This window comes from Chrysemys picta, chromosome 1, assembly GCF_011386835.1.
Source record: "Chrysemys picta bellii isolate R12L10 chromosome 1, ASM1138683v2, whole genome shotgun sequence".
Lineage (NCBI taxonomy): Eukaryota > Metazoa > Chordata > Testudines > Emydidae > Chrysemys > Chrysemys picta.
The window spans coordinates 7745996-7767093 of record NC_088791.1 but is presented as its reverse complement, the minus strand read 5'-3'; the positions used below and the strand labels follow the sequence as shown (position 1 = coordinate 7767093).

General features: G+C 45.2%; 1 protein-coding gene across 6 annotated transcripts in view; it reads left to right on the top strand.

Moving 5' to 3' along the window:
• The window catches only part of TASOR2 (transcription activation suppressor family member 2), a 77084-nt gene that overhangs the window by 24870 nt on the left and 31116 nt on the right, over positions 1-21098 (top strand). For 4 of the 6 annotated variants that reach the window (XM_042859493.2, XM_005311846.5, XM_065552671.1 and 1 more), the window contains 11 exons: positions 844-935; positions 3398-3535; positions 3679-3803; positions 3912-3931; positions 4035-4134; positions 7188-7288; positions 8521-8624; positions 11668-11740; positions 11848-11922; positions 17530-18318; positions 19816-20052. In XM_042859493.2, the coding sequence (XP_042715427.2) occupies positions 844-935; positions 3398-3535; positions 3679-3803; positions 3912-3931; positions 4035-4134; positions 7188-7288; positions 8521-8624; positions 11668-11740; positions 11848-11922; positions 17530-18318; positions 19816-20052 (1854 nt within the window). The remainder of the gene's footprint in view (positions 1-843; positions 936-3397; positions 3536-3678; positions 3804-3911; positions 3932-4034; positions 4135-7187; positions 7289-8520; positions 8625-11667; positions 11741-11847; positions 11923-17529; positions 18319-19815; positions 20053-21098) is intronic. The other 2 variants (XM_065552666.1, XM_005311849.4) reach the window with 2 other exon arrangements.

Sequence of the window (21098 nt, the reverse complement as noted above, 5' to 3'; positions counted from 1 at the left end):
TTTCTCCACTCCCCCCAAAAAGCCCCCCCCCGTTTCTTGACTGCCCCCTCCAGAACCTCCCTGCCCCTTCTCCTGCCCCCTGGCCCCCTTACCCTGCTGCTCAGAACAGGGTGTTGGGCTCTGTGCGAGCCGAGCCGGACACGTGGCTGCGCTCCCCAGCGCAACACAAAACCCGGTCCCTGCCCCTGCACAGTGCTGCTGGAGCGGGGCTGCCGGGGAGGAGGAGCTGCCGGCTCAGAATGCAGGGGGGGAGGAGCTCCTCTACAGCTGCTCCGGAGTCCAGCCCGTGACTTTCCTGCAGCCCTCCCAGCCGCTCGCTCTGTTCTGCCGGGGAGGTGGGAAATCCCGGACTTTTTGAGTTATTTACAAATTCCCCCCGGACGCTATTTTTAGCACAAAAAGGAGGACATGTCCGGGTAAATCCGGACGAATGGTAACCCTATCAGATCTAAAATAAATCCATAGCCCTTAGTTTTAACTTTGAAATGTATTTAAACACTTCTGACTTGGAAAATCTTATAACATACACATCTTCTGTGAGGCTTGAGGTTCTTGGGAGGGGTGCGAAGTAATCGTGCGGTCTTAATGGTATGCTTGGGTATCATACAAACAATATAATGCAGAACCCACAATCTACAATAGCAAACACTGAGCCGTCAGAGTTTCAGGCCTTTAAGGGACACTTTCAGGTAGCTTAGGCTCAAAATTAAGGTTTTACTCAAAAAACAAATCATACAGTATACTACTAAAATGTTTTTCATCGGGATTTTCTTATTTAGTCATTATTTATAATCCAGAATTCCAAAAAGAATATTAAATATATTTTTATTTTATTTTTTAAAGGGGCTTATGTTTCCAAGTACTCAGACTGCCTTCATCCAAGGCCCTGGTATCATGGAAAATCTGGCTGTATTGTAATTTTTAAACTAATTAAGGTAAAACTCAAATCTTTTTTTTTCCCCACAGTCTAGTTAATGAAAGTTCCCATACAGCAGCAGGCAAGACAAAAATGTTAATATTGGTGTGTTGTCTTAATATTGATATGATATAAAATCAATACTATATTGATATCTTTTTTTGGAATCCAGGTATTTAGTACATATTGATTAGGGGCACGGTGCACCATGAAAGTATGGTCAAAGGCCTACTTTCTCGAAAGGCGAGATCAAAGAGCGCCTTGATATTACTCCAGAAGCGTGGATATCACTGAGGGTTTCATCTGAGAAAGGCTTTCAGTATTTGTTCCACGATGCATTATTTACTACTAGGGTTGCCAACTTTCTGTTGGAACAAAAGTGAACGCCCTAGCCCCGCCCTTCCCAGAGGCTCTGCCCCGCCCCTTCCCGGAGGACCCGCCCCCCCAGTCACTACATTCCCCCTCCCTCGGTGGCTCACTCTCCCCCACCCTCACTCACTTTCACTGGGCTGGGGTTGGGGTGCGGGAGGGGGTGAGGGCTCTGGGCTGGGGGTGCGGGCTCAGGGGTTGGCCCAGGGACGAGGTGTTTGGGGTGCAAGAGGGGGTTCCGGGTTTGGGAAGGAGCTCAGGGCTGGAGGTGCGGGCTTTGGGGTGGGGCCGGGGATGAGGGGTTTGGGGTGCAGGGGGGGCTCAGGGCTGAGGCAGGGAGTTGGGGCTCGGGGTTGGGGTGCAGGCTTACCTTGGGCGGCTCCCTCTCAGCGGTGCAGCGGGACTAAGGCAGGCTGCCTGCCTGTCCGGGGCACCACGCTGTGCCCCGGAAGTGGCCAGCAGGTCCGGCTCCTAGGCAGGCGGTGGGGGGCAGGAGTCTCCGTGGCGCGTGCTGTTCTCGCCCGCAAGCACCGCGCCCCCCCCCAACTCCCAAGTGCGGAGCTGGTGTATGGGGCGGGGGCAGCACGCGGAGCCCCGTAGCCCCCCTGCCTAGGAGTTGGATCTGGTGGCTGCTTCTGGGGCGCAGCGCAGTGCCCCAGGACAGGTAGGGACTAGCCTCTTGCCTCCCCTCTCTGTGGTTCTCCAGGTGGTGCTTGGCTCTGCAGCACCACCGACCGGACTTTTAATGGCCCGGTCAGCGTGCCGACCGGAGCCACCAGGGTCCCTTTTCGACCGGGTGTTCTGGTCGAAAACCAGTCACCTAGTCACCCTATTTACTACGCTGTTAGACTTAAATGACAAACTCAGCTTTTGGGTGCAAAGATGGGGCTTCCATGGAAGCTGATTGGAGCGGCACACATACTCCTATCCAAAGGCAGAATTACATCACTTCCAGATGTTAAGCATCTGGCGTGACACTGATCCCTCCGGCAGCCGTGTCACCATAGGCGCCAACTTTTCCCGGCACCAGTGGGTGCTCGCGCCCCCCGCCCCAGGCCTTGCCCCAACTCCACCCCTGCCCCGCCCCCATTCCAACCTCTTCCCCCAAAGTCCCTGCCCTAACTCTGCCCCCTCCCTGCCCCTATTGGACTTCTCCCCAAATCCCTGCCTCAGCCCTGCCTCTTCCCCCGAGCGTACCGTGTTCCCCCTCCCTCCCAGCGCTTGCCGTGCGAAACAGCTGTTTCGTGGTGCAAGCGCTGGGAGCTAGGGGGAAAAAGTGGGCACGAGGCACGCTCAGGAGAAGAGGCTGAGGCAGAGGTGAGCTGGGCGGGGGGGCGGGGAGCTGCCGGTGGGTGCAGAGCACCCAGCAATTTTTCCCCATGGGAGCTCCAGCCCCAGAGCACCCACGGAGTCGGCGCCTATGCGTGTCACGCAAGCTTGCAGCCCTGTTACAGTGTCACATATCTGGCTGTGCCTGTGGCACAGCACGTTGAAGTTTGTCCTCCTGGCCACTGGGCACTGCTGTGATGCTGGATTTCAGGCATCCTCTCTTGCCTCCCCTCTCTGTGGTTCTCCAGGTGGTGCTTGGCCAGCATTCTCTGAGCCCTCCTGGCAGCAGGGAGGTGGTGGTGGCAGCGGTGGGGCATTGGTGGCAGAGCAGTGGTGGGGGGGGGGGTATGGAAATAGGAGAGCAGAGTGGGAAAGGCAGCTCCAAGTTCCTTGCCACTCCCAAGGCTCCCAGCAATCCACCCACGCTTTGAGCCAGACTCTCTAACCATAGCCCCCCTCCATTCCACACAGCCCCAGACTGCCCCCAGTGCCCTGTTTCTGGTTCTCCGCCCCTGCACTCACCGCAACGAGTGTGCGGTGGAGGACATAGGCTCCCTGTCTCCCCACCATCTGCTTGCCTTGCTCAGCAGGACCCCGATGTGGAGATCGATTTGTTGGTCTCCCTCTTTCAGGGAGTTGTGGAGGATGTGCATGCAACACCTTTTATAGAGAGCTTTGAGATTCTGGGAAGGATGGCAAAGTTACCTTCAAATTCGCGGGTGGTTTGCTTCTGTTTAAAGCATTTTTACCAGCGTTATTTTTTGGCAAATGTGTTTGTCACAGGGAAAGGTCAAGTTCATGCCAGAGAATTACACGGCGAATTACACCAATCCGACTCCTGGCTATGACTGCCACATCTCTGTGAATATAAACAATATTTCCTTGGAGACTAGTCATTTTCGGGCCTTCGAATTGAGTCAGGTACAGTGGCTGGCAACGAAGAAACGGCTTGAAGAAATATTTCTGAACTTAATGTGAGATGGGGGTGGGATGAAGGACGGCATTAAGGCACTGCTGAATGAAGTCATTCTCTTTCATCTCTTTTTCCTTTTTTTTCTTTCCAGTATTACGTATATGAATTTTCCAGTGACAGTGTTGTTGAACGCCCGAGACAGATCTGTCCCTATGTAATAATAGCCTTTCAGTACACGGAACCTAAAATAATGTCAACATTAAATCATAAAAGAATGTAAGCGACTTTACATTATTGTACAACATTCAGTCACGTGCCGCTTTTCCTTGACCATTTTTAAGTATTCTTCTTTTCTCCCTCCCTCCCCTGCCCTTTTTTCTCTAGAATTGAGCTTGAAAATAAAGGTAAGAGAACCTCTTGTTGGTTTGAAAAGTTGTATTTAACTGTAGCTTTATTTGCATTGTTTTCATTTTCACATGACAATTCTTTTTCTAATTTTATTTTTAGTATATTATTGCCCATGGAGAGGGCAGCTTTCTATCCAGGGGCACCTATTGTGTGATATAGCCCTTAGGTCCCCATATAGTGCTGTGATTCCAGCACAACTGTAAGTATAAGTATATTTTCCCTTTTTTTTAATGCTTGGGGAGCCGCAGAATGAAATGGAAAAAACCCACAATTTGAGGCTTTATTGACACTGATGCTGGGAATCACAGATGTATCCTTTGGCACCTTAGCTAGAAAGGCAGTTTCCAGCAGATGTAAAAGCTAAAGGCTCAGTCATAAACTCAGTTTTCCCCCCTGCTTAGGGGGGTAAGGAGCCCCTCTTACTCCCTTACATCGGCTTAGGATGACCAGACATCCTGATATTATCAGGACTATCCCAATATTAGGGGCTTTGTCTTATATAGGCAACTATAAACCCCCACCCCAAAAAACTGTCCTGATTTTTCACACTTGCTATCGGGTCACCCTACATGGGCTCCCCTTAGAACATAAGAACGGCCGTACTGGGTCAGACCAAAGGTCCATCTAGTATCCAGTATCCTGTCTACCGACAGTGGCCAATGCCAGGTGCCCCAGAGGGAGTGAACATAACAGGGAATGATCAGGAGTCTCTTTGTCCCTTATCACCTGAACTTTCGCAGGGGGCGTGTTAGGGGAGAGCAGCCACTAACGTTTCTGAGCTGCCGCTCCTCCAACTTCCCTCCCATGCACTAGGGTGACCAGACGTCCCGATTTTATCGGGACTGTCCCGATATTTGCTTCTTTGTCCCGTGTCCCGACCAATGTTTGGTCGGGACACTGGACAAAAAAGAAATTTTGCCCTCCCGGAAGGACTCTTGCCCCTCCCCCTGGCTCCGCCCCCTCCTTCCCCCATTGGCTCCCTCCCCAAATTCCTGCCCTGGCCCCGCCTCTTCCCCAACCACGCAGCATTCCTCCTCCCTCCCAGGCTTGCAGCATGGCGGCGCAAGCCTGGAGAGAGGGGGTGGCGGCAGTGCCTGGAGCTGGTGAGTCAGCTCCGGCACCCGGGCACCAGGCGGGCAAAGGGGGGCTGGCAAGGGAGGGAGACGGGGGGGCTCAGCTCTGAGCCCCCCGCTGCACCAGCGGGCTCCTGCCCAGCCCCCGGGCCGCTGTACACTGGGGCCGGGGCCGGGAGCGCAGCCTGGAGGCTGCTCCAGCCCTGCAGCCCGCGAGGCAGCGCGGTGGGTCCGGGCGGGGGCAGCGCGGAGCGAGCAGGGGCCGGGTGGGCGGCGCGGGGGCGTGGGCCGAATCCCCACTGCTGCCGGGGAGCCCCGCGCCTCTCCCTCCCGCTCGCGGCTGCAGCTCCTTCCCGGCGGGACGCGCCCCCCGGCCCGCCCCGGGCACATGCGGCGCGCATCCAGCGGCTCCCTCCCAGCGGGAGGGAGACTAGGAGCGGGGGACGCGCGCCGCATGTGGCCGGGGCGGCGTGAGGTGCGTCCCGCCGGGAAGGAGCCGCAGCCGCGAGCGGGAGGGAGAGGCGTGGGGCTCCCTGGCAGCAGCGGGGATTTGGCCTGCGCTGCCCACCCAGCCCCTGCCCACTCCGCGCTGCCCCCGCCCAGACCCACTGCGCGCCGCATATGCCCGTGGCGGGCCGGGGGGCGGGAGGCTCCACGGGGAGGGCAGCGCGTGCGGCCAGGGCCTGCTAATGCCCCCGGCCCCTTTTAAACTCCCTTTTTTTTTTTGGTCCGCCCCCCCCCTTTTTTTTTTGTTTCCCCCCCCCGTCCCGATATTTTATACTGCTGATCTGGTCATCCTACCATGCACAGAGGTAGCAGTGGCTGCTCTTGCCCCCCTCTACCCTCCCTCCCTCTTCCTTCCTCTCCCTTCCCCAGGCTCTGCTGCCTCCCCACCCCCACTGCCAGATGAGCTGGCACAGCGAGGAAAATGAGCTGCATCAGGGAAAGGGCATATTTTGCTTGTGCTACATGAGGTGTCTAGTTTTGAGTATCGAGCCCAATACATTATTCCTGGTTTTTCCTTTTCTTTTTCCTATGGCAAATAGACTTTGTTGTTATACTAATAAAGTCAAACTGCTGAATTGTAGCTTGGGGAAATGGTGAATAAGATATTAAAGTAAGTGTTTAAAATATTTAATCAGAATTAGATAACGGTGAAGAATTTAACAAGTTAGAGGGTTTGTAGTCTGTTTGGTGCTAGGGATTAGCTAGTCACTCATTTTCTTCTGATCATACTTTCCTCCCAGGTTTGCTGTGGTTTTTATGAATTTCGTGGGGAGTGTGTGTTGGCCTCTAAGCTAAAAATATATTTTTAAAAAGTTTTAAAGTGGGAGAGAACAGAATAAATTGTCTTCTGCTTTACGTAGGTTCTTATCCAGTATCCAGACAGGAAGGATATTGGCTATAACTCTTCAGGTCAAAAGCTGTTTTTTCCAACATATGCCCTATGACTTGCAGTAACATGCCACTGTTTAAGGTCCCTTTGGGTCAGTAGAGACCACTTGATGCTGGTCCAGGCCAAAGTCTGGTACAGAACACACAATGCCACCTTTCTGTTCCTGCAGTAGGCATCCATGTGGCTTTGTATACTAACCGTTTATACCTCACGAGGGACATGCTTTTATTTTTGAGACATCTGATTGGACACTTCGCTATTAGGTGACATCACCTGTATCCAGGATTGTTAATTCTTTCTGATGTCTGCTTTGGTCTTTGGAGACTATTACTCATTTGGCATCATTGTCAAGCTAGTCAAAGAAGCCATAAATTGGTATTATTTTTAAAAAGTAATTTTTGGGAAGACTATTCTGTTTTGTCAACTGAAACTAATTAATTCCATTAGGTCCACTTCAGTATTTTTTCTCTGGGAGCCAGTAATCAATAGGAGAGAGACAAGTGGGTGATGTAATATCTTTTTATTGGACCAGCTTCTGTTGGTAAAAGAGAGAGAAGTTAGTCCATTAAAAGACACTATCTCATCCACCTTGTCTCTCTCAGATCCTAGGACCAATACAGCTACAACACTGCAAACAATAAGCCATATGTCAGAGCTCGGTTCAGTGGAATGAGCAGTTGTCCACTTTTCAGTTTTACAATGGTATAATAACCTCAAATGAGGAATCTAAGTTAGAACTATACATATATTTCATCTTGACCACTTTTGCCCTTCTTTTGATAGGCCAGCCAAACTGGAAATGAAATATATCATAGGCGTGTCTGATTTGAAAAAAAAACTACCGGAAGCTGCATTTGGAAAAAGTAATTACACAAAAAACGAAGGTACGTGTACAATCACTCACAGTATGAATGAGTAATTATTTCATAGTTTTTCATATGTGGCTTGTTTTCTTTTAAAGCAGCCCTTTTTATAGGGTGACAGAGGGTAGCACAAGATACTTCTGCAGTTGCTTATCCAAACTTGGAGCCTGAATCTGCCCAGTGTTGAGTATCCTCATCGATCGTTGATCTCAGGGTACTTTACATGCTGCCTGATCAAACCCATAGTCACTCGCTTCTGAGCCAGCAAGGGGCATTCAGCAGCCAAAGTGTAGGCCTCATGGCACAATCTAGCAACCTTCGGTAAGCCCAAAGAACACAGTCTGCAGGGAGCAGCATCCGGCTGTCTGCTAAGGGAGTGCTACCGTGACTTTGGGTGTCCGTGAGAGGGACAAATTAAATGGGAAGATCCGCAGGGCTCTGGGAGAGGCTCGGAAGATACCATTTTAAGTCAAGTGTGAGGAAGCCTCATATCAGAGCAAATTTAGGAAGGGGCTAGAGAAGATATTGACTAGACTAGTAATTTATACTGCCCTTGTCACTGTGGTATAAAGTATACGCATAGGGATTTCTTCTTTTCTCTCTCCCTCTGCCCTAGTCAATGGGGTGGGTGGAGGGAGAACAAATGTGAAGAAGAAATGTGTTCCTGTTTTCAAGTTTGGGTCCGTTCGTTTATATTTCTTTTGGTATGGAATTTTGACCATTAGGATATGGTTTATGGAATCTTACGACCAGTTTTTACCATGCCGAATGACAGATTTAAACATTAATTTGTAATGGGGAATTCTGCTATTGACCTCAGTAGCTGTTAGATAGTGTCCACTAGACCGCGTATGGAATCCAGGATATAAAATAGGTGTTGTTGATAGCATTCACGAGCATTTTATGACAACTTGTTGTATTTTATATTGCATCCTACATACCTCTGGACACCTCCGCAAAGCGCTGCAAAATCAATGAAAATACATTAAGTTGCTTTTGTCTGCTGCAGTGTTTCAACCGTGAACTTCCTCTTAAACTGGTGATAGCAGTAGATTGCTCCTGTGATGTGAATTCATGCAACTGTTTAGAAAAATCTCTGCAGTATTTACTCTTTTAAAACCCAGGATTTTCATTCTCTGAATACTAATCATGCTGGTCCATGTGTAGTACTACTTTTTTATTTCTGTTTTCTATGTCAGAGGTTCATTTAAGTCAGTTATTTCAATATAAAGTGCTCTTTGTTTCCTTCCCAGTCTGTTATCAAGATATTTACTTCAGTTTGTATGAAGTGGAAATTTCAAATAAAGACCAACATAAAATGGATCCATTATTAGAAAACCTCAAGGAAAAGGAGTTGGTAAGAATTATTTTAAGTGATTGTAGTCCAGGGAAAAATGGTCATATTTAATTTTTATGTTCAGATTCTTAGTTTTTAAAAGTGGTTTACAGGCCTCTTCCTAAATAATGCAAATTGGCATCTGAGTTACTTAACTTTGAAAAGTGGCATGTTGTATATTTTAGGTGAGGGACTGCAATTTATGGAGGGTTGACAGAAGATTACAGGGTACAAGTTGTGACCTGATTTCTAGCATGAATTAAACACAGCACTGAATACAATGCATTTTTCAAGGCCTTTGAGTCTTCCTTTATGTCTTGCCGAGATGTTTTTTTTTTTTTTTTTTACTATTGCACACTAAATCATATAGTTAAAAGGCTCTTAGTGCATTATATGTATTAAGCTGGTGGAGACTGATTGCTGCAGGGCAAGCAGAATGCCCACTTACTGAGCAAAGGATACCAGGTGCCCCACTCTCAGAGTTCTCCTTTATGGCTGATAGGGAGCCCCAATCTAACCAGATATTTGGCAGCTGCCCTCTAAAAGCTTCATAGGCTTCCTGAGTTGTGAAATTGTGGAGGCTATGCTCTGATCTGAAAAAGAATTTCTCCTCTGCAATTTCTCCTCCTGACTCAAAGCTAGGGGGCCAAATTCTCACCTGATGTAAACTGGCAAGGTTCTGTTGACTTCAGGTACGGTATGCTGATGTATACCAGCTGAGGCCTGGCCCAGGGTCTGCAGCCTTCTGTAACTTCTCATTGTTCAGAAAGGCTGAAGAGTTTGATAGCTGGATTTCGATCTTGTGTGACATGGGTAGAATCAGTGCTTAATTTGTGCCGGGGTTTGCCAGGGCTGAGCCTTGGCACCTCTAGGCTTGGCAGTTCATAGCCCTGGCGCCTCTGGGCTTGCCGCGTCAGTTTTGAATGTAAAAAAATTGCTTGAGCCCCGGCACCTCTTTCATTATAAATTAAGCACTGGGTAGAATGGAATCTCAGAGGAGCCTATGAAGTCAAGGTTTCACAGTGTCGGTGAATGGGGATTGGGTAGAATGGAATCTCAGAGGAGCCTATGAAGTCAAGGTTTCACAGTGTCGGGGAATGGGGATTGGGTAGAATGGAATCTCAGAGGAGCCTATGAAGTCAAGGTTTCACAGTGTCGGTGAATGGGGATTGGGTAGAATGGAATCTCAGAGGAGCCTATGAAGTCAAGGTTTCACAGTGTCGGTGAATGGGGATTGGGTAGAATGGAATCTCAGAGGAGCCTATGAAGTCAAGGTTTCACAGTGTCGGGGAATGGGGATTGGGTAGAATGGAATCTCAGAGGAGCCTATGAAGTCAAGGTTTCACAGTGTCGGGGAATGGGGATTGTGTAGAATGGAATCTCAGAGGAGCCTATGAAGTCAAGGTTTCACAGTGATGGTGAATGGGGATTGGGTAGAATGGAATCTCAGAGGAGCCTATGAAGTCAAGGTTTCACAGTGTCGGTGAATGGGGATTGGGTAGAATGGAATCTCAGAGGAGCCTATGAAGTCAAGGTTTCACAGTGTCGGTGAATGGGGATTGGGTAGAATGGAATCTCAGAGGAGCCTATGAAGTCAAGGTTTCACAGTGATGGTGAATGGGGATTTGGAATTGAGTGCAAATAAGAACATTTCATAATTGTATTTAAAGTATCAAAAAATAGTCAAATTGGGCTGAAAAACCTCTTCTGTGTTTCAAGGAGGAGGCAACAAGCATTGCCCCGCTCTGCTTTGTGGCTTTTTATTATATGATTGTTATTTACCATTTATTTATGTTAGTTAATTGCTGGTGATTTTACTTCACTGGCACCTAATTGAAAGTGAAACTAAAATGACCAGCATTATAGTTTCACTTTCAACTGTGTGTCCGTACAGTACTCTTCTTGCAGTCTAAAAATGAAAGTGCCATTGGGGTAATTTGTGCTGCTTGAAATCAAACTGCACCTATTTTGTTCAATATACATTTCTGAACTGTATTTTAAACTCTGATGTCTAATTAGAGTTTGGCTTTCCTCATCCTTCCTGCTTGCAGCCTTTAGACTGATAAGAAATGTCATTGTTTTATTTATTTGGACGTGCATTGTAATAACTTTGTGATTAACTTGGCTTTTATTCTTTTCCTGTACAACTATAAAATGTTTTAACATTAATTTGTTTAAACATTAAATAGTGAAATTATTTAATGTTTCTAAATTACTGTATTTTCATTGTGAATGTGGTTTTTTGACAGTTCCCATTTTATATTGCTGATATTAATAAGTCAAACGTATGTAATCTTTTATTTTCACTTTAGTTTGGTGATGTGGGTGGAACGGTTTATTGTATGCTAGCAGGATACTGGAGTTTTATTTCGCTCCTACTCTTGGCTTTATTTGGACACGTTTTTTTAGTTGTGATATATTTACAACTATTTCTTGTTAAGGTGCTTAGAGGCTTGTGGACCTGAGAGCCTCAAACTATGATGTCTTTTTAATTATTACATGCCTTTTGGATAAATAATATGTTATTAAGAAATAAGGGGGAGTGGATGAATTTGGGGGATTGATAATAGACTATATGGAAGATTTCATCTATGGGTCACTCGCTCAAATTTGCACAGGCTGGTACTGACTGAAACGTTTTTACCATCTGTGGTTCATTGACCTCATCTATAAGAAATGAGTTGATCGTGCTGGTCTATTTCTTAGAGCAGTGGTTCTCAAAGCCGGTCTGCCACTTGTTCAGGGAAAGCCCCTGGTGGGCAGGGCCGGTTTGTTCACCTGCCGCATCAGCAGGTTCGGCCGATCATGGCTCCCACTGGCCGCGGTTCGCCGCTCCAGGCCAATGGGGGCTGCGGAAAGTGGCGCGGGCCGAGGGATGTGCTGGCCGCCCTTCCCTCTGAACTGTTGCCTCATCTCTAGAGGTGGTGCTGCTAAGATTTTGTTGAGACACATTGGTGGGGAAACCTGCAGTGCTGGTGACTATGCAGTATGTCTTTAGCGAGTAATGAATTTGCTTTAAAGGAAAAGAAAACACTCACTATAGTTTCATATGCACTTATTCTAGGCAATCATCAAATATTTACAAGATCAAGGGTTTCTTATTTTACTTTCATCCTCTGCGTTAACAGGGGACAAAGGTAAGAATTTATTAAGGTCTAAATAAATACTTCCCATTGTACGCCTTTTTTTAAATTATAGAACACTCTCTTTTTTTATAAATAAACTGCATTTTCTTTTTTTACAGATTTTGACCTAGACGAGCCCATTAGTCTCCAAGCGTTGTTTTTATTCACTTCATCTAGATCAGTATGTTTGACAGGTAGGGTGTTCTGTTTGCATCTATTATCTGTGTGAAAATATTGAACCAGTATAAAACATAGCATTTATATTTTGATTATATGATTCCCTTTAGGTCTCTTTGTCAGCAGATTCTAGAAATCTAATACTGATGGAATTATAAACTGTGGTTTACCTATTATAAATCTCTGAATGATATTCTCAGTAAGAACCAGAAGTTATCTAGGAGCTTTGTTGAGTAAAGCATTACTTACGTTTACTGCTGTTTGTGGTCTCTAAGATTTGCCTTTGAGGGATAGCTCAGTGGTTTGAGCATTGGTCTGCTTAAACCCAGGGTTGTGAGTTTAATCCTTGAAGGGGCAAAATCAGTACTTGGTCCTGCTAATGAAGGCAGGAGGCTGGACTCAATGACCTTTTTGGGTCCCTTCCAGTTCTAGGAGATAGGATATCTCCATATATTATATTATGTAAAAAAATCAAATGAATGGAAAATGAAGGTTGCAAATTTAAACACACACAAATCTTGAAATATAATACAATTTCAACTTCTTCGATGTCATATTCACATAACATTTTATATCTGTATATTCATTTTATACCATGCCTTTTAGAAGGTGATGGCATTAATGTGTAAAGTTTATTTATTTAATCATGTGAAAAAATGGTTATTCACTTTTTACTGCCCCACCTGCTTTCTTTTCACTAATTCACCTCATTAGGGAATACTTCTAATATTGCAAACCTCTGAACAGTACAAGGCAAGCAGCAAATGGGGGGGCACATGACCGCACATCCCTCACACACACACCCCCATATCCTCTCTGGTGGCTCATAAGATACTGGACTATAGATCTGTGTAATCCCAATGAACAGTAAAGCAATTTAAGTCAAATGTTTAAAAATGTATTATAACTTTTCTCTTCCTCGGAGACCTGTAGCATTCATTGCATAGTAACGAACGGTATGTCTACACAGCAAAAAAAGACTCTGGCTCTCAGGACTCATCCTGCGGGGTTAAAAATAGCCAGGTAGATGCTTGGGCTAGATCCCAGGCTGCAAGACCCTCACCTGTCACCGGGTTTCAGAGCCCGGACTCCAGCCCAGGGCCAAACGTGTAAACTACTATTTTTACTGTTGCAGCACGAGCCCAAGTCAGGTGACCCAGGCTCTCAGACTCGTTGCCGTAGGCTTTTTTCTTGCTGTGACGATGTACCGTAACGCGACTAACTGGACTGCACAGTTGGAAGGATACAAAAAAATCGTAGCGCTAAAAATGTTGCAATTCTAAAATCGTTTCTGAAACGACTTTTTCTTTTAAACATAGGGAATGTAATACATGGTGCTGGTAGAAAAGTTGTATTTGCTTCTCCTTTTAAATGACCTGTATAACTTTTGGCTTTGTTTTTGGTGATTCATTCTAAAGTCAAGCCAGTAAAACATTAGATCAACACACACTATCAGGTTTTTTATTCTGTTCTTGTTTTAGTGATTATTTGAATTGTGCTGACAATGTGCTTCAGTGCCATATAGCACACAAATAAAAATAAACCAGGCCTTAAAGAGCTCATAATTTAGAAAGTAGACAGGACCCAATTGGAAATCCAGACGTGGGGGGAGTTTAGCTTGTATTTATAATTTGAACTAAGCTATAAACTCTCTTCCTTCAGGCAACTGTGACAGAAATAGGCGTTTAAAAGTACACCTCTACCCCGATATAACACGACCCGATATAACATGAATTCGGATATAACGCGGTAAAGCAGTGCTCCGGGGGGAGGGGGAACGGGGCTGCGCAGTCCGGCGGATCAAAGCAAGTTCAATATAACGCAGTTTCACCTATAACGCAGTAAGATTTTTGGCTCCCGAGGACAGCGTTATATCGGGGTAGAGGTGTAATTTGGATGAAAAGACGATTGTAGCTTGGCACACTGCTTTGGGAACGGCATTCCATGCATAGGGTGGGAGGAGACATACGGAGATGGATGTGAGAGAAGGAAATCACAGAAAATGGCAGAACAACAAGGGGGAAATGTGATCGCAGACAAGATCCAAGATGTAGCCTGGGGCAGAATTATGGATAGCTTTGAAGCTGAATGTGAGAATTTTAAACTTGATATGTCTCCAAAGGGAAGCTACTGGAGGGATTCAGAATGAGGAGTGAGATGGTCAGTCTGTCAAGGAAGATCATTTTGATGGCCATATTTTGGAGAGACGGGAATGGGGATGATGTGCGTATCACTGAGGCCAGAGGGGAGGATTTTGCTGTAGTCAAGGCAGGAAATGATTGGAGCCCAACGTGGCCCAGATGAACAGGGCAGAAAGAACAGAGATTTGATGTGTGGTGGAGAATGAAGTGGCAGGGTTTGAGCACAGCATGGATGTGGGAAGGAGTTTGCCATTACTTCCTGGTTCCAAGCCAGGAAAAGAGGGAAGAGGATAATGTATAGTAATTAGAGCAGGGGTAGACAACCTATGGCCCGTGTGCGGAAGGCGGCGCACGAGCTGATTTTCAGTGGCACTCACGCTTCTGGGTCCTGGTCACCGGTCCGGGGGCTCTGCATTTTAATTTAATTTTAAATGAAGCTTCTTAAACATTTTAAAAACCTTATTTACTGTACATACAACAATAGTTTAGTTATACATTATAGACTTATAGAAAGATACCTTCTAAAAACGTTAAAATGTATTACTGGCACACGAAATCTTAAATTAGAGTGAATAAATGAAGACTCGGCACACCACTTCTGAAAGGTTGCCGACCCCTGAATTAGAGTATTAATTATATTACAGTTCTTAAATTATTTTGATGGTGTATTTTCAATTAGATTGCACTGTAGGATTTTAACATTTAGTAGCAGAGGGTCCTGTGGCACCTTTGAGACTAACAGAAGTATTGGGAGCATAAGCTTTCATGGGTAAGAACCTCACTTCTTCAGATGCAAGAAGAAGTGAGGTTCTTACCCACGAAAGCTTATGCTCCCAATACTTCTGTTAGTCTCAAAGGTGCCACAGGACCCTCTGTTGCTTTTTACAGATTCAGACTAACACGGCTACCCCTCTGATACTTAACATTTAGTAGCTTCCAGTAGTTGGTTTCAACAGGGCTCCTTTTTAGGTTGCTGTTTAATTTCAGTTTATCTGAATGAGCTATTGTAGACCTGTGTTAACCAAGTTCAAATCTTGCTTTCCTGCCAGAACTGGACTTTCTCCTTCCCAGTGTTAAAAATAATGTTGTTATAGACTCTCTCCTAGCTCTAAGGGGAAGAGTGGAGAGCCTTTTGGTTGGCTCTGTACTGGGGTTTGTGAGACTATAAAGATAGCAAGATGGAAAAGGGGAAAAGCAGGAAGGGCAAAGGGAGAGGAGGAGAGAGGTGGGCACTGAATTTACTCAGTTGCTGTTTCTCACTTTAGAATTCTAAGAATTAATAGTCATGCCAACTATACACATACAATGATAGGGGATAAATTGGTTATTACCACTCAAGAAAGAGATCTTGGGTAGTTCTCTGAAAACATCCACTCCATGTACAGCGGCTGTTAAAACAGCGAACAGAATATTGGGAATCATTAAGAAAGGGGTAGATAATAAGACAGAAAATATCATATTGCCTCTATATAAACCCATGATATGCCCACATCTTGAATACTGCTTGCAGATGTGATCGCTCCTTCTCAAAAAAGATATATTGGAATTGGAAAAGGTGCAGAGAAGGGCAACAAAAATGATTAGGGGTATGGAATGGTTTCCATATGAGGAGAAATTAATAAGACTGGGACTTTTCAGCTTGGAAAAGAGATGACTAAGTGGGGGAATATGATTGAGGTCTATAAAATCATGACTGGTGTGGAGAAAGTAAATAAGAAAGTGTTATTTACTCCTTCTCATAACACAAGAACTAGGAGTCACCCAATGAAATTAATAGGCAGCAGGTTTAAAACAAACAAAAGGATGTATTTCTTCACACAAGGCACAGTCAACCTGTGGAATTCTTTGCCAGAGGATGTTACGAAGGCCAAGATTACAACAGGGTTAAAAAAAGAACTAGATAAGTTCATGGAGGACAGGTCCATCAATGGCTATTAGCCAGGACGGGCAGGGATGGTGTCCCTAGTCTCTGTTTGCCAGAAGCTGGGAATGGGTGACAGGGGATGGATCACTTGATGATAACCTGATCTGTTCATTCCCTCTGGGGCACCTGGCATTGGCCACTGTCAGAAGACAGGATACTGGGTTAGATGGACCTTTGGTCTGACGCAGTACGGCCATTCTTATGCCCTTGAAGATCTGAGGGTTAAAGGCTTTGAAAATCAACAATGTCTATTGTGAGCTTACCTGCGGGTTTGTCTACACCGCATTTGGCAGCAAGCCTCCCATCCCTGGTCAACAACTTGGGCTTGCAGGGCTGGTGCTAATCTCTAAAAATAGCTGAGTAAAGAGCGCTTTGAAGTTTCGGCTCAAGTTGGAGCGTGGGGCTCTGAAGCCCACCCAATGTGAAGAATGTAGGGTAAGTGTAATACGATTGGGATTGCTCAACCCAGCGAGCAATTGTGCTACCGCATTCTTGAACAAGCAACAGGCAGCAGAGCGGCACTGCTGGGAGCCTTGCTAAGAGTGACAGATGTCAATCAAGACGTGTGCTTACAAGGGCTTGTGTTGCAGTTGTGAGATTGCAGCAGGCTAAATAATGAAGCAGGTTGCACAAACTGTGCATCTGGAAAAACCCGGCAAGCCACGTCTGACATTGGTTATTCATGGAAAGGGTGTGGCTGAAAAACATCTGACTCTATGCTCAAATTAATTCCCTCGAACAGCAGGGACACTTAACAAATGGAGATCCGTACCTTCAGCAAGACATCTGTTTCCCTAACGTTGAAGACAATGGGTGGTAAAATTCTGGCCCCATTGAAGTCAATGGTAAAACTCCCATTGTCTTTAATGGGGCCAGGATTTCACCCAGTGTGTCCAGCTGAGAGTAGCATTCTGGCATTATTATTATTTATTTGTATTACTATAGCACGTCCTGTTTATACCCTCTTTTCCCTATTCTGCACAACATGCGATATGTCTTTTGTTTAATAGAACTGTAGTTTCTAAGCCAATTACTTTCTCCAGCGGTCTGCATAATAAAGATGCAAATACTCTTGAAGGCAGCATCTAAACAGGGAGATAAACAACACAGGCCAACCCCCGTTAACTGAATTTTGAGATATCTCAAATTTTAAATTGGTCTGGAACCAGAAATTCATTTATTCACACCTCTGTTTATCCCAACATTTCAGATTTCCTTGGAAACATTCAGATAACTGAATTTGATCTGTGTACGATATGTAATGTTACACTCTTTTCTCTAAAGCCTCTGGAATAACTTGCACAACGGGGCAAACTAATGAAAGAGTATTAGCTTAGAATTTCTTTTTTGACTCTGAGGGGTCTAGTCTATGTTTGTTATCCACGTGGAACTCTCCTTATCTTTAGCAGGAGTTAAAAGCATCCATCAAAGTGAGGAGAATGTTTTGGGGATAACTTTTTGTGTGTTTTTCAGACCTTTAACGTTACTTTAGCATTGATACGTTTGTGTGTCTGCGTGATTATATTGTCATATTATTGAAGTACTTTTTTTCTTTACAGTAAAAAATCAAGAATTGAACTGTGAAAACGAACTCAGCGAGATCTCTTTAAAAGTAACCTCTATTTTGCCTGGCCTTCGCTATGCCATACAGGAAGCTACAACATGTCCACCTGAGGCGGGAATCCATTCCAGCATTTTGGTTAAGCGGTACTTCCAGAAATTTGCAAAACTCGATAAAAATTCACTTGCAGCTTCTGGTAGAAATGACAATTTGTCCCTTTCTTGTGATCTATCACCAAATAAGTCTGAAAGTGTTTCTCCTTCTGAAAAATGCCAAAAACAGTCATTTTCCCAACTGCAGTCTTACATTTCTGACCCCAGCAGCTATTCTTTGGAAATGTCCGTGGCCTTAGACTGTTTGGCGGGCAATCCTCAGTCCCTGTGCGGCATTTCTGACAGAACCTGTGAGGCTGACTTTTCTTTCGTTTTGCCACCGGACTCGGTGCTTCCTGACATAGCAGCAGAGATAAGAGTTGAAACTGAAAAACCTAAGAATACTCCAGAATTGAACCAGTTCCAGGAAGATACCAAGATAGAAATGAACCCAGCAGGTAACCTGAAGATGCAGCAGAATAAGAGGAAATCCAGCAGAGCCATTGTGACTAGCACAAAGAAGAAATGGGCCCCTTTGAAAATTCTTTCTGTGGTGGACAGCAACAGAAAAGGGACCAAAAAGAAAAAGATGAATGTTTCTTTTCCTTTCCCCAAAAAACAAGGACTCACAACAAATTCTAATGAACCCACACTTAAATTAGCAAATTTGCAGTTTCCACATAAAAGGAAAAGAGGTAAGCACCATATAAACCAACCAGCTCAAAAAAACCTATCATATATAATCCATATCTGAAGTTTAAAACTATCACAATTGTCTTACCTTGTTTGTGTGCGGATATACTTAAGGAACACCACTCGATTCCTGCCTTGGGTGAGAATGTTAACAATAATAATAAACAGGTTTCAATATCTCAAGCAGGTAGATCAGTTGCTGAATCATCACTTATTGCTAGTTGATTGAAAAATTTCCTTTCGTGGTTTTCCTTCTGGCTTCCTTACAGGGGACTCTCATTCTCACTCTGACCCTGATGACACTAGGTGAAAACACATGGTGATGAACTTGCAACCAAAACGCCTTGGGCATACAAAGCCATTGTCATACATGTCCACACACAACAGTCGTTCCAGACGTTTTACAAGTGTTGTTTGTATCAGTAGCTGCAACACCTGGAGCTGGTCTTTAGTTCGGGTTGGGCTGAATTTGTGCAGTCTACAATGGTTTCTCCCCCATGTGGATTGGAAACAATGGGCTGGTCCACACTAACCCCCCACTTCGAACTAAGATACGCAACTTCAGCTACGTGAACAACGTAGCTGAAGTCCAAGTATCTTAGTTCAAACTTACCGCGGGTCCAGACGCGGCAGGCAGGCTCCCCCGTCGACTCCGCATACTCCTCTCGCGGAGCAGGAGTACCGGCACTTCCGGGATCGATTTATCGCGTCTAGTCAAGACGTGATAAATCGATCCCAGAAGATCGATTGCTTACCGCCGGACCCGGAGGTAAGTATAGACGTACCCAAAGAATATGGATGCACCCAGGGCCGGCTCCAGCATTTCTGCCGCCCCAAGCAAAAAAAAAACAAAAAATACCCACGATCGGCGGCGGCAGTTCAGCGGCAGGTCCTTCGCTGCTAGAGGGAGTGAGGGACCTGCCGCCCCCGAATTGCCGCAGGTGCCACCCCTCTCCCTCGGCCGCCCCAAGCACCTGCTTGTTAAGCTGGTGCCTGGAGCCGGCCCTGGCTGCACCTGTTCAACTGACATGCCAAACTCCTTCCTGCACTGCGCTGCCTTCCATTTGGCAGTTACCCAAAAGCCTCTGCTCCTGGCAACAGTTCTGAGCAATAAGAGACAAGCGCTCAGAAGCCAGTTGGGATGCTAAACAGATACATCTAGGCTTTACATCTAGGTGTGCCAAGCTGGAGGAGTACAGTAACTTATCATACGGGACCTGATCAAGTGTTGATTGTTGGACAGTGAAAGTGTTGAGAAATAGTGCACTAATAAGATTGTGAATTGAAGCTTAAATTTTAATAAGCATTTGCTGGTTACTTTCAATCATATACGGTACTCCTCTTTATAAAATCAAATATTTTAAACCAATTGTCATCAGGATCGTGTTGTCACCAGTGCTTATTTGTCAGCAGTATCTTTTACTATTGAAACTAGTGTTTCTTTTAAAAAAAAAATGTTTTTAACTAACCCCCTTTAAAAAGACCTTTCTTTATCCAAGGTGCTGAGGTACTGTCTGCAGAATTTGTACACAGAACACAATCTGAGCCTATAACTAAAGGAACGTCTTCGCCTGAAGATATTAGTTTGGATACCAAGAAACCAAGGAAACTGAAGCAACCAGATGAAAAAAATGTTCAAACTTCTGAGAAAGTCGCAAAGCAAACAAAAAGTAAGACAATAAAAACCGTACCTAAAGGGAGCTGTAAGCCGAAAGCCATAAAGCAATTGGAACCTGGTAAGAATGTTGTTCTTTGTGTAAATTTTCGTCTAAAATATTAGGGCTATCATGAATATCTGATTTGATTTGTAAATAGTTCCGGCCTCTTTGAGACACTTCATAATCACTCAGATAGTAAGCTTGGAAAATGTGCAGTTCTCTGATCATTCAAACTGCCCTTTTCACATCTCAGAATCGTTCATGCTTTTAAACAGCTTTAGGGCAAATTGTGTAATGTGTTTTATAAGCCCAATTTATATTTGGCACCTGACCAGATTTTTAGCTTATTACACTATCCATCCAGTGCTTTTCAAAATAGTGAAATTGCCACAACCCAAAAGAATAAACTAGAGAGAGTTTAAAAAGCAGCGTGGAAAGCCTGTTGATACAGCATGTGCAAATGTTGGCTTGCAAAGACTCTCTGTCTACAACTGAGAACTAGTATTAAAGTGCCAAAATAAATGATGGAACGGGAAAGCCCTTACATTTTTTAAACTCACCATGTTTTACAACATCCTTCTCTGGATCTCTCTGTCTCCAGTCTTGCTTTCTCTCTGGCCCCTTTGCCAAGTGGAGAGGAGGTTTTGGAGAGTAATCTCACTCCCTGGACTCAAATTATGAATCGTTATTCTTTTACTCCAGACCATAAAAAATAAGCCGTGCTGTCTGTGCTGTAAGCAATATACTTCATTCAGCGTTTGTTAGATTAGCATTCTTCTCCCGCCTGTGGACTGGCTGTGGCGGAGATGAGGTGGCATCTCAAGGCTGAGCCCCGAGCCTCTCCAGTGTCTTGTTTATGTCCCCAGAGGGGACATCCTGTTGTCTTGGTTCGGTTACACAATACGTAGGTATGTAATATTTTAGGGAAAGAAGCTGGCAGCAGAGTCCCAGCGTGTGCCAAAAAAAGGGGGAAATGTTTAGAAAGAAGAAACACAACTTAAATGCCTTGCTACAGAGCCAGCGCTTAGCCCCCAGGACACTATACAGAGCTTATCTTTCCATGGCTTTGCATGAAGGGTGGGAAGGGATATTTTTGGTACTGTTTTTTATTATGCGTCTACTTT